Source organism: Oncorhynchus gorbuscha, linkage group LG21 (assembly GCF_021184085.1).
Source record: "Oncorhynchus gorbuscha isolate QuinsamMale2020 ecotype Even-year linkage group LG21, OgorEven_v1.0, whole genome shotgun sequence".
NCBI lineage: Eukaryota > Metazoa > Chordata > Actinopteri > Salmoniformes > Salmonidae > Oncorhynchus > Oncorhynchus gorbuscha.
In genome coordinates, this window is record NC_060193.1 from 21,601,978 (window position 1) to 21,624,156 (window position 22,179).

At 43.6% G+C, this 22,179-nt stretch overlaps 1 protein-coding gene across 1 annotated transcript in view; it reads left to right on the forward strand.

Moving 5' to 3' along the window:
• Positions 1–3,244: 3,244 nt before the first annotated feature.
• Positions 3,245–22,179, forward strand: part of LOC124008916 (netrin-1-like) — a 24,318-nt gene continuing 5,383 nt past the window's right edge. Inside the window, exons 1-4 of the mRNA XM_046320517.1 lie at positions 3,245–3,642; positions 14,635–16,097; positions 16,231–16,419; positions 19,111–19,260. Coding sequence (XP_046176473.1) covers positions 14,645–16,097; positions 16,231–16,419; positions 19,111–19,260 — 1,792 coding nt within the window. The 5' untranslated portion in view covers positions 3,245–3,642; positions 14,635–14,644. The remainder of the gene's footprint in view (positions 3,643–14,634; positions 16,098–16,230; positions 16,420–19,110; positions 19,261–22,179) is intronic.

The following is a 22,179-nucleotide window of genomic DNA, read 5'->3' on the forward strand; positions in this document are numbered from 1 at the left end:
TATGGATTCCAGTTTGCAAATAGTCAAATAAAGTTCGTTCAGAGCCATCGATGTGTCTGCTTGGGGGGGAATATATACGGCTGTGATTATAATCTAAGAGAATTCCTTTGGTAGATTTGATTGTGAGGAATTGTGAGGAATTCTAAATCAGGTGAACAGAAAGACTTGAGTTCCTGTATGTTGTTTTGGCCACACCACGTCACGTTAACCATAAAGCATACGCCCCCGCACCTCTTCTTACCAGAAAGATGTTTGTTTCTGTCGGCGCGATGCGTGGAGAAACCAGCTGGATGCACCGTCTCCGATAGCGTCTCTCCAGTGAGCCTTGTTTCCGTGAAGCAAAGAACGTTACAGTCTCTGATGTCCCTCTGGAATGCTACCCTTGCTCGGATTTCATCAACCTTGTTGTCAAGAGACTGGACATTGGCGAGGAGAATGCTAGGGAGTGGTGCACGATGTGCCCGTCTCCGGAGTCTGACCAGAAGACCGCTTCGTTTTCCCCTTTTTCAAAGTCATTTTTTGGGGTCGCCGGCTGGGATCCATTCCGTTGTCCTGGGTGAAAGGCAGAACACAGGATCCGCTTCGCGAAAGTTCTATTCTTGGTCGTACTGATGGTGAGTTGACGCTGCTCTTATGTTCAGTAGTTCTTCTCGACTGTATGTAATGAAACCTAAGATGACCTGGGGTACCAATGTAAGAAATAACACGTAAAAAAACAACAATCTGCATTGTTTCCTAGGAACGTGAAGCGAGGCGGCCATCTCTGTCAGCGCCGGAAATAGCATGCTCATTACAGAGGTGCACCTTGTGCTGGGGACAATAAAAGGCCACATATGTCTCAAGTTTTTAGGGTGCAAATGGCATACTGACTGCAGGAATGTGTACCGGAGTTGTTGCCAGAGAATTGAGGATTAATTTCTCTACCATAAACTGCCTCCAACATTGTTTTAGAGAATTTGGCAGTACATCCAACCGGCCTCCCGCAGACCACGTTCAACTACGCCAGCCCAGGACCTCCACATCCGGCTTCTTCATTTGTGGGATCAACTGAGACAAGCCACCTGGACAGCTGATGAAACTGTGAGTTTGCGCAACTGAAGAATTTCTACCCAAACTGTCAAAAACTGTCTCAGGGAAGCTCATCTGCATGCTCGTAGTCCTCACCAGGGTCTTGACCTGACTGCAGTTTGGCATCGTAAATGACTTCAATGGGTAAATGCTCACCTTCGATGGCCACTGGCACGGACGAAACCCAGTTTCAACTGTACCAGGAAGATGGCAGACAGCGTGTATAGAGTCATGTTGGCGAGCAGTTTACTGATGTCAACGTTGTGAACAGAGTGCCCCATGGTGGCGGTGGGATCATGGTATGGGTAGCCATAACCTACGGACAATGAACACAATTGCATTTTATCAAATGCAAATTGAATGCACAGAGATACACTGATGAGATCCTGAGGCCCATTGTGCCATTCATCCGCCGCCATCAACTCATGTTTCAGCATGATAATGCACAGCAGCCCCATGTCACAAGGATCTGTACCCAGTTCCTGGAAGCTGAAAATGTCCCAGTTCTTCCATGCTCCGGATTGACGTGTACAACAGTGTGTTCAAGTTCCCGACAATATCCAGCAACTTCGCACAGCCATTGAAGAGGAGTGGTACAACATTGCACAGGCCACAATCAACAGCCTGATCGACTCTATATGAAGGAGATACTGTATGTCGTGCTGCATGAGGTAAATGGTGGTCCCGAATTGACACGTTTCCATGTTTTACATGACAGTACAGACAGTACGGCCTTCATCTATATCTACACGTTGTTTTAATGTTACACTCTGCTGAATAAGTCTTTGGTAATGTTTGACTTTTTTTTCTGCAGGTCTTCATCCATTGTGGCACATCAATCTGCTCCCCGTCTGCTTCCAACACATGTGAACGGGAACTGTCACAGACCGAGTGGGTGGCTCCTAGCATTACATTGTTCTCTAGTTCTTCAATAGAAAATAACACGAGGGGCCGAGCAGCAGTCTCTTATCCCTGGCCTTAGAGAGCTACAGTTCATGCACATTTCTGTTCTAGAATTCAAATACATGATTCAAATACTGCTGGACTGTAACAAAAGCCTGCATACACTGTACTGTACCTCTCCAATACTCTCCAATGCCAGGGTTGTGCTCATCCTCCCGGGTTCCTGGTTCTCTCTGCTGTGGCATCACGGGACAGTCAGTATCTGCAGGTATACTTGTGTCATCCACTGGCAACCTGTCCACAACATGAAGGTTCAGGAAACCATTAAAGGAGAATCACCTGCAGACAAAGGCCTTGAATACAAATGACTCTGTCCACAGTTGGGCTCTTGCAGCTTGTGTATGACTATTATCAGTGTTTGTGGTCTGATGTCAAAACACTTTAAATGTGAAGTTTTCACAGGCAGCAAACCCCTGGAAATGGAGGTACATTTATTGTGAAATCTGTTCTGATTCTGTCAAGAACGCTCATCATGTTTACTCTTGTGATGAGGGGAAAGTCTGGCAAATATCACTGCCTCGTCTTGTTTAGCCTGCCGTTTTATTAGTTACATCAATCTACGTCTTGCTGCAGGGTGCAGATTTTGGCAGGACACCTGCTATTCTACCCTCTGACAGTATGACACACACACCTAATGCAGATTTACTTTTTAAAATTATCTTTATTGCGTTATACCTTCTTTGTCTTTACAGCTTCTCTCCCATGGACTTGCATTGCTTTATTAACCCAGCCGTCAAATAGAAGCAATGTTCCTCCTCAACTTAACTGGGAGCTCAAAACTGTATAGTGTGTCAAAACTGTATAGTGTGTCTCAAAACTGTATAGTGTGGTAGGTTACAGTATGTAAACTCTGCCAAAATGTAATGGTGATGCACAATTGTACCATTTCTCCCCTCAATGTATTTGATTGCTCTTGTCACCCTTCCAAGGATAGCATTTCTAAATTACTCCGAGTAACTACTTGAACACATACATACACACACACACACACACACACACCTGGGGAAACATTCCTCAAGAGAAGTCATCAATCAGTTTTATGGGGTTTCTCTGGGAAAGTTTCCTCCTCTCTCAGTCACTCGCTTCTCCCTCCATCCCCCATCATCTATCCATTCTCTTTCTTTTATTTCCTGCTTTCCATCTGTGTCTGCTTTAGTTCATCTGCTACGTTAGTGCTTACTCACTATACGGCACGTGAGAGCTATCCCCTTCTAGACTATGTGGTTCAACGACTTTTTTTCCATTTGACGTTTGGAAAACGAGAACAAATATTGCGACAGGAGATTGAAGTCTACAAAAGCAATGATGAACTTCTATGTAATTGGGCCCACTTTGTCTTAATTATCTATCTGCAAATTGTCCGCCAGACTGACTCGCCCTGCACTGTAGTAGGGCACTGTGCAGATGTGAGTTGGAGTTGAGAGAAGCAGCGGGGTCTTGACGTCAGGACAGGACGCCCCCTTACTGAGGCGGGCTGCAGCGAGTTGGATCCCCACTCCATACGCACAGCACAAGGCGGCCGAATAACTGTCCACTTGTTGCGCCCCTATATTGATTAAGACCGCATGAGCCGTCACGAGCGAAGGGAGATCAAACATTGAGACGCACATGGTGAGTGTTCTCATATTAGACATTTTTATGTGTAGCCTATATTTCTTTATTCGCTGTGGCTTCTTTCTCACGCAGGTTCGTAGACCTGTTTTAAATTTAGAATGGAAGGACTAGGCATTGACAAGTTGATCATTTGGACCCGGTGAGAGTGCCAAAGTTCGCGCTATTAAGTACTGTATACGCAGTCACTTACGCTCCATGGGTAGGCTATAACCCATTGCAGGCTTTATGTATCCAAATTATGATTTACACTTTATTTTATTGAAGATTGATTTGATATAAACCTGTTGTCTTCATGCGAATATAGGCATATCTGAGCATAATATATTATTATTGCTAAATAAATGAAATAATTTAGCCTGAGACCATTTTCATTGGATTATTCTTTAGTGACGGTAGACTAGGGTTTATTTAATATCTTAATGTCCTAACCTAAGGTAATAATTATTCTTGTGTGATTATGTTAATTAAATCTTTGAAATCTAAAAAGCCTGTTGAGTTAGTTGGGAGAGTTTCATTGTCAAAACTAAGATTTTGGAAGTATTGGATTGAGAGTCATTTCAAGAGATGTCTCGATATTTTTAGGACTAGCTGATACTAGCTGATAAGCCATAACAGTATAAGTCATGAAGTGGATGTTTGCACATGTATTAATACGTTCATCATCACAAATAAATTAAGGTTATTGTCAGTCAGGACTGTTATTCTGTTTCCGGCCCCCCTTTATTTAGGTTTAAATTCAATTGAATTATAATTATAATAATAATAACAATAATAATAGACTAATCATTATTATTATATGACTAGGGCCTATCGTATTTCCCTCTCGAAAACAGCGATATGCCATTGGGCATATGTGTTTCTACAGGGACAACAGCCATGATAAATAGCTTAAACTTATTTCGAGAAAATAACGAAAATTGGGATTAAGTGTGTGATTAGAAAGATAATAACACTTAACTGTGTAGAATACAATATAGCCTTACATCAGGTTCTGTCTCTGCAAGATGAAGCAAATTGAGCATAATTACTGGAATGTGCAATTATAGACAATTTGGCGGCGCGCAGCAAGTGACCCTGGACGAAAACAATCGTACTACATTTGATAGACATTTGTGTTAAATGAACCAATCCAACTATTTTTCTTCAAAGGGTGTTTCATTTATTACATCCATTTTTCTAAACCGGATGCACCCCAGAGTAAAACTCGGCTTTCAATATATTGAATTAAGATTGGGGAACATTTATATAGCCAACAGTAGGCTATTGCTCTTTTTCCTTAAATCATTTTCCTTAAATAATCTCTATTGACTAGGTTTATTATTCAATTATCATTCAATTTATTTATATAATAATAACAATAACAATAATTATACTACTAATAATAGGCTTAACAATTCGTGATTTATTGGTCAAAAAAGGCTATTAAGTTCTATTTTCTAATGAGAAAAACGGTAATGTAGCTTTTTGCCTGGTAATTCAAATTCCAAACGCATATTATTTTCTATCGAAATGTCTCCAACATGTTTCGTTTAACGAGTTCCAAGGTCAACACAGGCCCATACGCTGCATGTATCTGTAGAGATTTCACCTTCGCCTCTGTCGCCATGAAAAATGTTTCGAGGGGGATTTAATTAACAGAACACAAATAGTCTACAATATGTTCATCTATTATCTTGTCATAATCTTCTGTCAATTGAATTTATATCAAACGGGATTTTGTAGGCCTAATTCTTCTTCTGCATGCTTTAAATGGGATTTAATAGGCATGTTCTAAATCTAAGTCAAAATATACTTTTCGAGGATTCTTATTGTCGTTTCTCTGTGGCCTGAAATTAATTATGCATACCACAATGACACGTCTTCCACTTAGTAAAATGGGCTTCACTTTCATTTTCATTTCGCCCGAGGTTATTTTTGGCATTAACTTGAAGATGAAATCACGAACCATGATTTCATGTCCATCTGTTTTTCAATATCGACATTGAGGCGAAACCTCCATGGATTTACTTAGCGCGTTGTCGACTTGTGTGATAGGTTATAAACTAGCGTGGGACGAGAACCAGAGCAAAATTGAGCGAAATAGCCTCGCTTCCTTTAGGGCACATATGTCAAACTCATTCCACAGAGGGCCGAGTGTCTGTGGGTTTTCGCTCCACCCGTGTACTTGACTGATGAATTAAGGTCACTAATTAGTAAGGAACTCCCCTCACCTGGTTGTCTAGGTATTAATTTAAATGAAAAAACAAAAAACCCGCAGACACTCGACCCTCTGTAGAATGAGTTTGACACCTCTGATTTAGGGCAGGGATATCAAGCTCATTCCATGGAGGGCTTAGTGTCTGCTGTTTTGGGTTTTTTAGTTTCAATTATGACCTTGAAAACCAGATGAGGGGAGTTCCTAATTAGTGACCTTACTTAATCAATCAAGTACAAGGGAGGAGAGAAAACTCAGACATTCACTCGGCCCTCCGTGGAATGAGTTTGACGTGTGCTTTAGGGCATACGTTCTCTTATTCGATCCCTGTAATATGTCCAAGCGGAGTTGTTTGGCCTGTTTGAAAAAGCTTTTCCCTTTATAAATCATCTTCGTGTCGTCCCTTTTCCTTTCTGGACTTCAGGCCGAGGGGCGCCCATAGCAGGCGGCCGTTTGGCTGTGCGTTGGAGGTGCGAACCTGAGGGACAGGGCCTGCTAAAGATACGTGCAGCAGCGGCGATAATCCATTTTGTGCGTGCTGTCAGTTGCACCTCCTCACCGCCCCACTAAAATTAGATTATTACACCTAAAACAGTGCTGCTGGAATCTGCTCCGTGTGGAATAACACCCTGTGTTGGAGCGGACAGGAATGCTGTTTGGGAATACAGGGAGAATACATCGCATTTCTCTTCTCCTGGTCTCTATGCTGCGTTATGTTTCAGACGGGCTAAGGACAATTGGAAATTAACAAAGGTGTTACTAGTCAGATGTGATCGCGATAACATGCCCAAGCAGGTGTCCGGTTCAGTTCCACAGTGGAAGAGTGGTAGGTTCGTGTAATTTATCAGTTTGTATTTAGAGCTCATTAATGTATCGTACAGGCTTTAGCCCAGGGTGCATATTGTTATACAGTGGTGCAAAAAAGTATTTCGTCAGCCACCACTTGTGCAAGTTCTCCCACTTAAAAAGATGAGAGAGGCCTGTAATTTCAACAATGACAGACAAAATGAGAAAAAAAATCCAGAAAATCACATTGTAGGATTTTTAATGAATGTATTTGCAAATTATGTTGGAAAATAAGTATTTGGTCAATAACAAAAGTAAATCTCAATACTTTGTTATATACCCTTTGTTGGTAATGACAGAGGCCAAACGTTTTCTGTAAATCTTCACAAGGTTTTCACACACTGTTGCTTGTATTTTGGCCCATTCCTCCATGCAGATCTCCTCTAGAGCAGTGATGTTTTGGGGCTGTTGCTGGGTAACACAGACTTTCAACTCCCTCCAAATATTTTCTATGGGGTTGAGATCTGGAGACTGGCTAGGCCACTCCAGGACCTTGAAATGATTCATACAAAGCCACTCCTTCGTTGCCCGGGCGGTGTGTTTGGGATCATTGTCATGCTGAAAGACCCAGCCACATTTCATAATATATGCCATTTAGCAGACGCTTTTATCCAAAGCGACTTACAGTCATGTGTGCATACATTCTACGTATGGGTGGTCCCGGGGATTGAACCCACTACCCTGGCGTTACAAGCACCATGCTCTACCAACTGAGCTACAGAAGGACCATCTTCAATGCCCTTGCTGATGGAAGGAGGTTTTCACTCAAAATCTCACGATACATGGCCCCATTCATTCTTTCCTTTACACGGATCAGACAACCTGGTCCCTTTGCAGAAAAACAGCCCCAAAGCATGATGTTTCCACCCCCATGCTTCATTGTAGGTATGGTGTTCTTTGGATGCAACTCAGCATTCTTTGTCCTCCAAACACGACGAGTTGAGTTTTTACCAAAAAGTTATATTTTGGTTTCATCTGACCATATGACATTCTCCCAATCTTCTTCTGGATCATCCAAATGCTCTCTAGCAAACTTGACATGGGCCTTGACATGTACTGGCTTAAGCAGGGGGACACGTCTGGCACTGCAGGATTTGAGTCCCTGGCAGCGTATTGTGTTACTGATGGTAGGCTTTGTTACTTTGGTCCCAGCTCTCTGCAGGTATTCACTAGGTCCCCCCGTGTGGTTCTGGGATTTTTGCTCACCGTTCTTGTGATCATTTTGACCCCACGGGGTGAGATCTTGCGTGGAGCCCCAGATCGAGGGAGATTATCAGTGGTCTTGTATGTCTTCCATTTCCTAATAATTGCTCCCACACTTGATTTCTTCAAACCAAGCTGCTTACCTATTGCAGATTCAGTCTTCCCAGCCTGGTGCAGGTCTACAATTTTGTTTCTGGTGTCCTTTGACAGCTCTTTGGTCTTGGCCATAGTGGAGTTTGGAGTGTGACTGTTTGAGGTTGTGGACAGGTCTCTTTTATACTGATAACAACTTCAAACAGGTGCCATTAATACAGGTAATGAGTGGAGGACAGAGGAGCCTCTTAAAGAAGAAGTTACAGGTCTGTGAGAGCCAGATATCTTGCTTGTTTGTAGGTGACCAAATGCTTATTTTCCCCCATAATTTGCAAATAAATTCATATAAAATCCTACAATGTGATTTTATGGATTTTTTTTCTAATTTTGTCTGTCATAGTTGAAGTGTACCTATGATGAAAATTACAGGCCTCTCTCATCTTTTTAAGTGGGAGAACTTGCACAATTGGTGGCTGACTAAATACTTTTTTGCCCCACTGTATGTTCTGGAAAGAAGTCATCCACTGTGGACCAGAGTTGTTTGAACATGATTTCTATCACTTCTTAGCCTGTTCTTCTCATTTCCTCACTCCTCGTGGTATTTTAATAAGCCACATCCTTTACCCGTAGCTATTTAGCCAGTTTAATATAAGTGCATCAGACAACCATATCAAATATTGCACAATAACGAATTAACAAAGCCTACTGTTTACAAAGCACACTGTCTCATCTGCCTCCATCTTGCATGTTGTATTCAATGGTCGTGCTGAGGCTGTGGCTGGGCTGCGGAATAGCTGGGTAGTGCTCTACACTGCTGCCCATGACAAGGAATGTTAAAGTGTGTGAGACAGGCCAAATCCAGCTCATTTGCTCCAGATACACAGCCCCAAAAGACACAGATTTAGACCGCAGAGTGGAACGGAGGCAAGGGGAGCTGACAGATAGCAGAAGGCATCATCTTCCTTGCCCACAACTGCCCATGTCCCCTCTTAATGACATCATATTCTCAATTTATTAGCCCTTATTCCTTCACCCACAGTACACCACTTAGCCCTCTCCAAATCCCCCTCCTATCCCTCTGGCCCCGTATTCTCTTTAATATGTCAACGTCTTACTCTCGTATCTTCCACTTCTTCCTTACTTTTATCACCTTCTTACACGTTTCTAACCCACCCTCTTACACCCATATAATGATATCCCTCTCTCCGTGCCCTTATGCTCTCTGTGTCTTAACCCAATTCTTTCACCCCCATTGCCACGCTCATAAGCCTCTCTGACAGCCTGGTATCCTATCTCATCTCTCCCTTAGTACCCCTAGTATATCTTCTTATTATCCGAACCCTCAAAGCACAACCTCCCCACACGTTGACAGAACATACAGTAGCAAAGTATTTAAAACAATTGGTGGAAGTGACAGGATTTTACAGAGGAGACTGTTTGAACCCAAAGTGCTACTTTGAAACTCCTCACACCTTTGACCCTATGACAACCCATTGAACTCATAAGTATGAAGGAACGAACGATAATACAAAGTGTCTTAGAGCAGATTTCTACTGGAGGCTTACTGTGAGTACATGAGCAGAAGACTCTCCTGTTAGCTAACTCCCACCATGTTAGACTATGCTGTAAACATGGGCCAGGTTGTCGTTAAGTATTTCCCCAGGCCTTCGCCAGCTGAGCACACTGCCCGCCCTTGCTTTTAAAGACCATGCATACGGCATCCCTCCAGAGACATCATTGACCTTACTTAAACACTATTCGCTTATGTAAGGTTTTTGTAACGTTACATCCTCAAAAGCCTTGCTGACAAATCATTTTGATACTTTAGTATATACGCTATATGATGTAAGCGTGAAATAGTATTCAATGTCAGTGATCGGTTCATATTTACTCTGGAAAACCGTTAATTATGTGATTCTCCATGATAAGTTATTGTAATGGATATGCCTATTAATTGCCCAAATAATGGCAACACTTGATTAAATGAGGGATACAAACTATATTGAAAGGAGGGGCTTCAACGTAGGTGTGGTTCCTGAGTTAATTAAGCAATTAACATCCCATCATGCTTAGGATCATGTATAAAAGTGCTGGGCAGGCCATTATTTTGACTACCATGGCTATGCCGCCATAGAATGAAAATGACCCCACCCACAGTGGTCACTGAATGGTGTCATGACCATGAAAACAATACAGTTGAAGTCGGAAGTTTACATACACTTAGGTTGGAGTCAATAAAACTCGTTTTTCAACCACTCCACAAATTTCTTGTTAACAAACTATAGTTTTGGCAAGTTGGTTAGAACATCTACTGTGTGCACGACACAAGTTTACAGAGATTATGTCACTTATAATTCACTGTATCACAATTCCAGTGGGTCAGAAGTTTACATACACCAAGTTGACTGTGCCTTTAAACAGCTTGGAAAATTCCAGAAAGTGATGTCATTGCTTTAGAAGCTTCTAATAGGCTAATTGACATCATTTGAGTCAATAGGAGGTGTACCTGTGGATTTATTTCAAGGCCTACCTTCACACTCAGTGCCTCTTTGCTTGACATCATGGGACAATCTAAATAAATCAGCCAAGACCTCAGCAAAAAAAATTGTAGACCTCCACAAGTCTGGTTCATCCTTGGGAGCAATTTCCAAACGCCTGAAGATACCACGTTCATCTGTACAAACAATAGTACACAAGTATAAGCACCATGGGACCATGCAGCCATCATACCGCTCAGGAAGGAGACGCATTCTGTCTCCTAGAGATGAACGTACTTTGGTGTGAAAAGTGAATATCAATCCCAGAACAACAGCAAAGGGCCTTGTGAAGATGCTGGAGGAAACAGGTACAAAAGTATCTATATCCACAGTAAAACAAGTCCTATATTGACATAACCTAAAAGGCCGCTCAACAAGGAAGAAGCCAATGCTCCAAAACCGCCATAAAAAAGCCAGACTACGGTTTACAACTGCACATGGGGACAAAGATCATACTTTTTGGATAAGTGTCCTCTGGTCTGATAAAATAAAAATATAACTGTTTGGCCATAATGACCATTGTTATGTTTGGAGGAAAAAGGGGGAGGCTTGCAAGCCGAAGAACACCATCCCAACCGTGAAGCACAGGGGGTGGCAGTATCATGTTGTGGGGGTGCTTTGCTGCACGTGGGACTGGTGCACTTCACAAAATAGATGGCTTCATGAGGATGGGAAATTATGTGGATGGGAAATTATGTGGATATAATGAAGCAACATCTCAAGACATCAGTCAGGATATTAAAGCTTGGTCGCAAATGGGTCTTCCAAATGGACAATGACCCCAAGCAAACTTCCACAATGGTGGCAAAATGCTTAAGGACAACAAAGTCAAGGTATTGGAGTGGCCATCACAAAGCCATGACAACAATCCTATATAAAATTTGTAGGCAGAACTGAAAAGGCGTGTATGAGCAAGGAGGCCTACAAACCTGACTCAGTTGCACGAGCTCTGTCAGGAGGAATGGGCCAAAATTCACCCAACGTATTGTGGGAAGCTTGTGGAAGGCTACCCGAAATGTTTGACCCAAGTTAAACAATTTAAAGGTAATGCTACCAAATACTAATTGAGAGTATGTAAACTTCTGACCCACTGGAAATGTGATGAAATAAATAAATCATTCTCTCTATTAATATTCTGACATTTCACATTCTTATAATAAAGTGGTGATCCTAACTGACCGAAGAAAGGGAATTTTTAGTTGATTAAATGTCAGAAATTGTGAAAAACTGAGATTAATGTATTGGACTAAGGTGTATGTAAACTTCCGACTTCAACTGTATAAACCATATGCAATGGCCGTCTTAGTCACCAAATCTCAACTCAGTTGAACACTTATTGGAGATTCTGGAGCTGCGCTTAAGACAGTGTTTTCCATCAACAAAACAACAAATGATGGATTTTTTTTGTGGAAGAATGGTGTCTCATCCTTCCAATAGAGTTCCACTTCCAGACACTTGTCGAATCTCTGCCAAAATACATTGAAGCTGTTCTGGCCCGTGGTGCCCCAAAGCCCCATTAAGACACTTTATGATGGTGTTTCCTTTATTTTGTCAGTTACTTCTATGTTGTACAATATTTGGGATATGAATGTTTTTCCTGTCTTCTTCTCGTCTTTAAAGCTCTATTAAAGAGGAATGCCACTCATCCACTGTGTTCTTCCGACATGCTGGGCGTGTGAATTTATGGAAAGTGACTGAGAAAAAACATTGAAACAATATCTGGTGGCTGGTTTACATTCCAGGTGCCAGACTGGCGATCTGGTATCGGAGCGGAGGGGGATGGGGGGTAAGGGTCTGGATTTGGCCTGGGGGCACAGAGAATGGTGAGGCGCACTTTAAAGAGCCCTGTGCTGAGTGCTCCTCTCTGAAAAGCTTCCCTCCTTCATGTTGTTTGTTATGGGGGCTATGCTTAATTAGTGGTAATGTTACCTAGAAAGACGAGTGCAAATAATGTCATGGGGAATAGCAAACAATCCCCTCGAATTTGTATCGTAACCCCCCTTAACCCCTTACGCCCCTACCCACCAACAGCATCTTGTCTGAATTTCTCAGACATTCCCCCATCACCACAACCCCTTTTTAAGAATCATTCCTTGAATCCCCCTAACCCACCACCCACCACCATCTTTACCTCCTTATACCATCTCTTCCCCTGATTATACTGTACCAGACATCCCCTCTCCCCATCTCGCCTCCCCTTTCTCCCCTCGAGCGAAACCCTCCACCCTGACGCCAATATGAAACCCGAGACCTAATTAATCAGTCGATCAATTAATGAGGCTCAGTTTTTAGCGGGCTGTTCGGGTTCCCAACGGAGCATGTTGCAACACGTGTGGAATGCTCAAGGGGTGCACACCGGACCCCAGGAATGCGTCAGAGCAGGACAGGGGCTGCAGTCGGACCACTCGTCACCTCAGCCGCCGGTCGTGGCGTTTCCAATAACGACACCCCAAAACATAGCCGCCCGATATACCTGACCAGCCTCATCCTCCACCTCCACGTCTGGTTTTGGGGGGGCTCGTAGGGAATCATAACACGTCTTGGGGGGTGACTTGAGTAATAACTTCCGTTGTAACCCATCCCCCCCTGGAAGCCACTTATAGTGCTGTAGTCCTAAGAGAAGCCTCAAGTTTCGGGCTGTGGTTTAATTGAGTGTGATTACTAGCCCTGGGTGGCTCCCAACCATTTTTTCTATCCTCTATCCTCTCCTATGGGGTTGGTTTATACAGCCCCACTGACGGCACTGTTAGTGTCAGACGCTTGTTAGGACATCGTCAATCAAGACGCAATGATTGACGATGTCCTAACAAGCGTTTGACACTAATATATATATATATGAGAGAGATGATGCAATGCCAGTAGAGAGGGAATGAGTAAAAGGGGAGGAGGGAAAGAGCGAGACAGACCCACTGCATAGCAGAGATACATTTACAGAGAAATAGAGGAGGGCCTGGAGAAGAGATGGATCCTAACAATCTGTGTCTTTGTAAATTGCTTGGTGTGAAGTCTTGGGTAGGAGTCTTGTTTGCTTGCCCCCAGCCTATCCGTCTGTCTATAAAACCGCAAAGTTTGTTGTAGATCATGTTGTCAGGGAAAGTAGACGCATTGTTCGCCCATGTCTGCAGGCACAAATGAAGTAACCTTCTCTGGTATCACTATCAATTCTTGGCAGACAAATACATTTAACACATCACCAGCCGTTTTAGGAGGGAAGGGAATCTGTTCACACTAAGGACATACACAAGTCTGTGTTTGTCTTCTCACAGGAAGTGACTGTACAGGGGTTGAAGCTGAACACACATTTCTCGCGTTCTCTTCTATAAATCTTTCCCTCCATCTTCCACACTAAGCTCTATCTCTCCTTCCTTCCCCTCTCTTTGTCTTTCTTTCTCACACCCTCTCTCTCTCTCCTTCCATTTCTCTCCACACTTTGGGCTCTCCAAAACTCGGGTTCCTGCCCATGTGCGTTGAGTAGAGTGGAGTGGAGCAGAGCGACAGGAGAAGGATTTAAAAGGAGGACCATAAAGATGATGGATGCTGCCCAGCTTGTGTTTTCAGACCCAGCTGTTTTTTGTCATCCCGTACAGACCCGCTGGTTTTCTGTATGCTTTCATCCATCTCATCCACACATTCATCCACTCTTTATACGCTCTCATCCATCCACTCATCCACTCTGCATACGCTCTTTACTTTGTACACACTTTTATCCATACACTTAAGCACGACTTATGGGCTGGGTTTCTATACACTCTCATCCATCCACTCATCCACTCGGTATATGCTTTCATCCTTACACTCATCCGCTCTTCATGGGCCAAGATAATAGGTTTTTAAATGCTGTTTTTGGGTAGAGAAATAGGCCTGTTTAAGGGTGGAGGTAGATTTGGTTGGATTGTATGAGGGATATGAGGGATACGAGGGATGTTAAAATGTTCATGGTGGTGCTGCGAGCTGGTGTGTTTTCAATAAAGGCACCGGTGGTCTCTCTACCTCAGACCGCCCCTCCCTTTGGCTCCAACCACAAGTCATATAAATTAATCAATATATTTTCCTTTTATGATTTCGCCCCGTCACTTTATCCCCTAAAATCGTTAATTTTTGTATTTTCTCCCACAGGCTCCATGACATGATGTTCCTGCCCTTCTCCCCTCTCCCCTCCTTGGCCCTCCCTTTTCTCCTACTTCTCCTCATTTTCCTCCCTCCTTCCCTCCTTTCCCCTTCCCTCTCTCACTCCCCTCTGAGCTGGACCTCACCCCATGACCCCTGCTACCACTTGGATGGGCGTCCGCGACACTGCCTGTCGGAATTCATCAATGCCGCTCACGGTGTCCCTGTCAGTACCGCCTACTCCCTCCGAGGACCCCCCGACCAGAAAGCTGTTAACGTCAGCTCCCTCACGGACCTCCACAACCCCCACAACTTGACCTGCTGGACGGCCCAGCCCGGAGGCCTCGACGGCGGGGACTGGGTCCTCACCCTTCCCCTGGGCCGACGCTTCGAGGTCACCTACATCAGCCTGCAGTTTTGCCAGCAGGGGGAGCCGTCAGACCCCGTCTCCTTATCCGTGCTCAAGTCCATGGACCACGGGCGCACCTGGAGGCCCATGCAGCACTACTCCAGCGACTGCCCCGGGAAGTTTGGGCTCCAGGCCCAGACGGTGGCCCAGACCAGGCACCAGGAGACAGAGCCTCTGTGCTCAGACCCCCGGCCCCTGCAGAGGCACCGGGGAGGCATGTTGCTGGCCTTCTCCACCCTAGATGGAAGACCCTCCTCTCCTGACTTTGACTACAGCCCCACCCTGCAGGACTGGGTGACGGCCACGGACATACGGTTAGTGTTCCACGAGGTGACCCAGTCCCAGCAGACCAAGGTGGGGAGTTCGGAGGGGAAAAGGGGGGAGGGAGCGGGTGGGGGTGTTCTGAGGTGGAGGGCAGGGTCAAAGTACGAGGCTGTGGTGGGACAGGTGAATAAGGTGAATGTGGACAACAATAAATGGGGGTTTGTGGAGAAGGAGAAAAAAAAGACAGAAAAACGAAGGAGGAACGGAGGAGGATACAACAAAGGGTCGGGGGATCGGGGAGAGGACGGACACAACGTGACCCGGATGGAGTCAGAAGGAGACACTATGGAAATAGACATCTCCAAAAGAGGAAACGGAAACGGAAAAGGGCATGGCCGCGAGAGGGAGAGGGGCGACCATTGGAGTCCGTGTCAGGAAGGCAGCATCTGTGGTTGGACAATCGACAGCAAGCAGGGGAGAATCAACAAGGGGCGGGAACTTCGGAGGAGGAGGAACAACCAGCAGAAAGTGACAGCGAATCGGAATCTTGAGCTGGCTCCTCCCTCTCCATTGATCTCCACCCCCCCTGTCCGGCCCGCCCTGGCCCTCTCCGACCTGCAGGTGGGGGGCAGGTGTAAGTGTAACGGACATGCCTCTCGGTGTCGTCGTGATGATGCGGGCCGGGCGGTGTGTGTGTGTGAGCACCACACAGCAGGGATGGACTGCGATGTTTGTGAGGACTTCTACTACGACAGGCCCTGGCAACGAGCCACGCCCAGTCAGCCACAACCGTGCGTCTGTGAGTCACACCCCCCACTACTGTGTCTGTGTGTGCGTGTGTGTATGTATGTGTGTGCAAATTGGATCATGGATGTAAACTTTACTGGCTTTATTGAAATTAATTCACTCACTCCCTCCCTCCCTCCCTCCAGCGTGTGAGTGTAACAGCCACTCCTCTAAGTGTCGGTTCAGCATGGAGGTGTTCCAGCAGTCGGGCCGGCGCAGCGGGGGAGTATGTCTGAAGTGTCGGCATCACACAGCGGGGCGCCACTGCCAGTACTGCCAGAACGGATACACCCGAGACCACAGCAAGCCCCCCACCCATCGCAAGACCTGCCAACGTCAGTCAGAGAGACGGAGGGAGAGAGTGTGTGTGTGCTTATGTGTGTGCGTGTGCGTGCGTGTGCGTGCACATTAAAGCGGTTGTGCCTGTATTAAGTCGCACAGACCAGCTGTGTATCTTATCCATGCAGAGATCAGTGTGTGTCCAAGTGTGTGTGCATCTGCATCTGTTAGGATATCTGTTTCTCTTTGTGCATCTGCTAGTCTACAAGGTATGCCTACATGTGTCTGGGTTCCAGCCTCCTCCACAGTGTTTATGAGGTAGTTACATTGTGACAGAGGACAGTTATTTCTGTATGCTAGTCGACTGGATTTAGTGTGCATGTTGTTACCACTGGCTGGAATCCACCCTGACATTTGACCTTTGACTGGTCACATGTTCTAAGTGACTGTGACACTCTGGCATGCTTTTGGGGCGGTTGACCGAAGTCCTAATATAACCACTTTTAATGGAGTGAGGTCATGCACATGACACATGCAGGTGCGTGTGTGTGTGATTGAGTGTGTGTGTCGTGCAAGTGCAAGAGGGTTGCAGTTATAGCAATATTGGAGAAATGTAACTAGATTAGAATGAGATATTTTAGCCTTGGTGCCAGTCCCTTTCAGCTTTTTATTTTTTAAATATTTTGTTGTTGTTGTTTTAGTGTATATATTTTTAATGTAAGTATATATAGTCTCTTTCAGCTCTTGCTAACTCCTTGTGGAATTGTCATGTCACATTTGACTTGAGTACCAAGGAGTTGGCAAGAGAGCAGCATCAGACTAGCATCCAGGCCATAAATACACTCCCCTCCGTGTGTTTGTGGACAGTGTAGCTAGCATTTCAAATTTGTCTCTATACTCCAGCATTTTGGATTTGAGATCAAATGTTTTATATTGGCGACATTTTAGTTTATTTGAGGGTATTTTCATATATGTCAGTTTTACAGTTTAGAAATGAAAGAACTTTATGTTTCTGGTTCCCCCATTTGAAGATGTCAAAAGTATTTGGTATAGTGTATCAAAAGTGTAACATTTAGTCCCATATTCCTTTCATACAGTGACAACATCAAGCGTGTGACTTTACAAAAGTGTTGGATTCATTCACAGCTTGTTTTGGTTGTTTCAGGTTGTCTTTTGCCCAACAGGAACTGAATGGTGAATGAAGTATTGTGTTCTTTTGGGGTCCCTTTTATTAGTAGTAAGAAAAGAAGACACTTCTGAACTGGTCTACATTCATGTAGGTAGCATCCACAGATGATCATGCATAATCTTTACAGATAATCATGAATGAATTGATGAATTGTGAATGACAAAACATTTGAAAGCTACAGAGAGACAAAGATCACCCCCCACCCCAAAAAAATGCTAATCTCCACTGGTAATGGTGAGAGGTTAGCGTGTTTGGTTGTAGCCTCTGTAACTTTCTCACTCATCATTCATTCATTCATGATTCATTCACGGTTTTTCTTAACCATGGCATCATCAGGATTCATTTAGAAGTGTTACGAAAAATCATATCTTATTCCAATCATTATTCACCATTCGGTTACTTTTTTCAAAACATACTTTAATACACTCTTAAGTGAATTTTGTGTAAATACTTATGACATCTTCAAATGGGGGGACTATATAAAGTGCTTTCATTTCTAAACGATAAAGCATATGTACAGGTGAAAGCTATGATTCATTATTGATTTCACTTGTTAAATCCACTTCAATCAGTGTAGATGAAGGGGAGGAGACGGGTTAAAGAAGGATTTTTAAGCCTTGAGACAATTGGGACATGGTTTGTATATGTTTGCCATTCAGAGGGTGAATGGACAAGACAAAATATTTAACTGCCTTTGAACAGGGAGTAGTAGTAGGTGCCAGGCGCACTGGTTTGTATCAAGAACTGCAACGCTGCTGGGTTTTTCCCGCTCAGCAGTTTCCCGTGTGCATCAAGAATGGTCCAGCAGCCAAAGGACATCAAGCCAACTTGACACAACTGTGGGAAGCATTGGAGTCAACAGGCCCCAACAGGCCCCAACAAATTGAGGCTGTTCTGAGGGAAGGTGTTCTGAATGTTTTGTACACTCAGTGTATTTGTAGGCCATAGATTTGTAACTTATGGAAGTTACATTAGTGCTATTTATGTGTCATAATATTATGTGATTTAATCACCAATGATAGATAAACGAACCATGTTTATTTGATCAATGTTCCGGCCAAGTCAACCTTTTTCCGAGCCTTAGTGACCTGCCCTTAGAGCTAATTACTTAAAGGTGTTTGAAGTATCTGTAAGGGTTTGTTTAAACTACATTACTGGAGGAAAAACAGACCTACTAGAGAATGCCTTCCTCTTTCTATCTGTGCCCTTTCGATGACCTCAACACTACCTTTCTCCCTCCTTCCTTCTAAACTGCTATATCATTCATCCTTTTACATCCTATTTCCATGTTTGCTTTGTCCATGTGTCATTATTTTCACTCCTATCTACCATTCCTTTTTTCTGTCGTCTTTAATCTGTCTTCCCTCCATCGTTCCCTCTCTCTGTGTTTGTCGTCTCTCTCTCCCTCGCTCCTTTTCTTCTCTCTCTCTCTTTCCCTCTTCTTACATTCATAGAAGCTTTATTAGGAGCAATCATAGGTTATTAATACAATGCTCTTTACTATGTGACATTAACCTTCTCTCTCCTCCCATCCCTCCATCTTCTGCTGCTCTCTCAGCGTGTCAGTGTCACCCTATGGGTGCTGTGGGTCTCTGGTGTAACCAGACATCGGGACAGTGTCTGTGTCGGGATGGCGTGATGGGACTGAGATGCAACCGCTGCGCCCCTGGTTACAAACAGGGGCACTCCCCACTCCGCCCCTGCGTCCGTAAGTCTACTTTACCTAACTACTCTGTCTGGAAACTGTCCTCCATGTTGGAGCCAAACTTCTAATGACAATAACATTCTCATGGGGATTTTTGAAAGAATGTGATTTGTCCTGGAGCTTTGGAACCAAAATTGTACCCGTGTTATTACATGGTTCTCAGTTTATGTGGACTGGCCAACTAAGCCCAACTACAGAGTTTCATTGTCACTTGAGTCATACTCCTGTGCAGGGGCTGTGGCAGTCACAAAATGTCATCAGCCAGTGAGTGTCAAGCAAATAACTGTCGGTCTCACTGTAATTGACCGTTAATTGTCATAAACACATTTAGTATCTCCTGCCTTCCGCACATAACCACTGATAACCACCACAAGCCACTGATGCAGACCTTTGGGACATCTACATTTTAGTCTAATAAATCCAAAATCCACCTTCCCAATAAATCAATGATTTATTTTAGACAGTTCTAAAGAAACATGATAGGAAGAAAATGTAGTCTATTTCAGAAGAACAGAATAGCATACTCTGAGTTGTCCTTATGTTAGGTCCTGATCTGGGCTACATTAGTTCATTTAGAAAACAAGATTTGGTTAGAAATTCCATGCTATTATTTAATATTCCTTTATAGTATGAAAAATACAATTGAACAAGCTGAATAAAATACAAAGGATATTTTCTCCAAACGATTTGAGGGAGTACTATTCTGTGTTGAGTGGTTAACAAAGAAATAGATACTCCGATGTGCTTAATTTAGAGTTATTAATGTAACTTAAATAACTCTACAAATGTTGGGCTATATGTTTTTATTTGTAATACATTGTAAGGCTGCGTGTTGTGACTCTAATGATGATTGGAAAAAAGTTGCTTGAAAGGCATGACCTCTGCTTTGTTTATTGTGCAGGCTGTACACACTTCATCAGTCTCTCATTCACAATTTGAATGAATTTCCCAGTGGGATTCCCTTTGTGTGGCAGTAATGCACCTTAAAAAAATCCATGCCAGACTTCCCGAGTGGCACAGCGGTCTAAGGCACTACATTGCAGTGTTGCGGAGTGACTACAGCCTTGGGTTCGATCCCAGGCTGTGTCATTACCGGCCGTGACCGGAAGTCCCATAGGGCGGCACACAATTGGCCTAGCGTTGTCCGAGTTAGGGGAGGGTTTGACCGGGGAGCTTTACTTGGGGAGCTTGTGATGGGCCGGGCAAATATATTCCTTTTGCGGCCAGTGGCCGTTGTTCCCTTCTCCCTGAGTGCTGCATGCTCCGAAGCACCTCTCACTCACATGGCTCTCCATCACGTGATCAGGTCTTTCTCACAGGCTACAAGTGAAGACAGACACTTCCGGGATGCAAATGCGGGCGTACTTATCCAATTCCGAAGTGTATATTGAAGGTATTGGAAGAACTGTCCACATTTATTTTTCGTCAGACAACAAGAGGAGTAGGCCTAACAAACAGAAAAAGCAATTACCAATGTCTATCTATTATTCCACATATTAAAAAAGCTGAGCTATTCTATACTGTGCGAGAAATAAATATTCCAAACATATTCTGGGACAGTTGTGGGATGCAATAGATCCCAAATTAATACAAAAACTAGCATCAAAATACGTTTTTACGCAATGAGGCTGACACAACAGATCAGAACTTTTATCTTAAAATGTAATAAACTATTAGGCAATTTCTTCACATTAAAAGCGTAGCAATGGTACACGGCAGTAGGCCGTGTGAATGTTCCATTAGCAGAAAAACACCATTATAAAAAGTGACCGCAAATGTTATTATGAATGTAATGCTTTGATTATATAAAGGTGCATTTTATGGTGAAAATGAGCTTCCCCAAACTTGAAACTCACGCGCTGCGTATGTATTCCAGTTAGGCTCTACACCCCTTGTAAAGCCAATTAATGTGCTTCATTTTAAAAGTTATTTGGCCACTTTAGTTGTGATACAAACCTTATCAAACATATAGGCCTATGGGCTAGGCTACATGAGGTGTGTGACTGATTAGAAAAAGGAGCAAAAAAGGCATTGTTTCTTGCCTTATACTGGGAATCATTCACAAAACTGATAGGATCCTCCTCTTTTTAATAGAGGCCATCAAAACCCGTTTTCTCTCGCAATTGCATATCCTATAGAAATGTTGCGCAACAAGAGCTAATGGTCTCTCATGATGTGTTTTATTAGATTTTCAATTGCATTTGCATTGATGTCAGAGTGATTAGAGGGATAATAGAGTGCTGAGTAACAAGCAGTTTGGTAGGCTACTAATGACCATCAGCAGCATCAGAGCTTGGAGAAGCCTAATTACCGTGACTAAATAGTAATATGGTCACCGCAACAGCTCTAGGTCCCCTCGATTTTTAAAAACAGGTTTTAAATGCTAATTTCTAGGGAATTCTGAGAAAAGGATACAGACAATCTTAGCTTACAATTGGGCAAATGTACAAGGCTAAGGAGACCTTGCAGAGGGGCATTTACTCTGGTACAGTCTAATCAGTCTTAGGTATTTTATTATTTTATTAGGGCCATGGCCATTCATTCTGTACTGAATACCTGTGACTGTTAAGTGGATATATTCAATTAAACAACCGTTTTGTACCCTGACTCACACTATTATAGATCATAAGTCTATGAACTTATTGTTTATTAACGATGAAATTATGAAAAACATCAATAACATTAACCACTAGAGGGCGATTTGGTCATTTGACTGCAGGAAAGGGCTACTGACATCTAATCTGAAATCACTCAAATTCGCCAGCTAGTTTTCCAGGGGTGGTGTACGGGCAGTTGCTAACTTGCTAACTTGCTGACCCTACAATGAAGACTAAGACAGTGATTGTGCAAGTAATTCTGTGGCTAGCAAGTATTCTTGGCTTCAGAACATACAGTACCAGTTTTTCACACAGCCAAAACTAC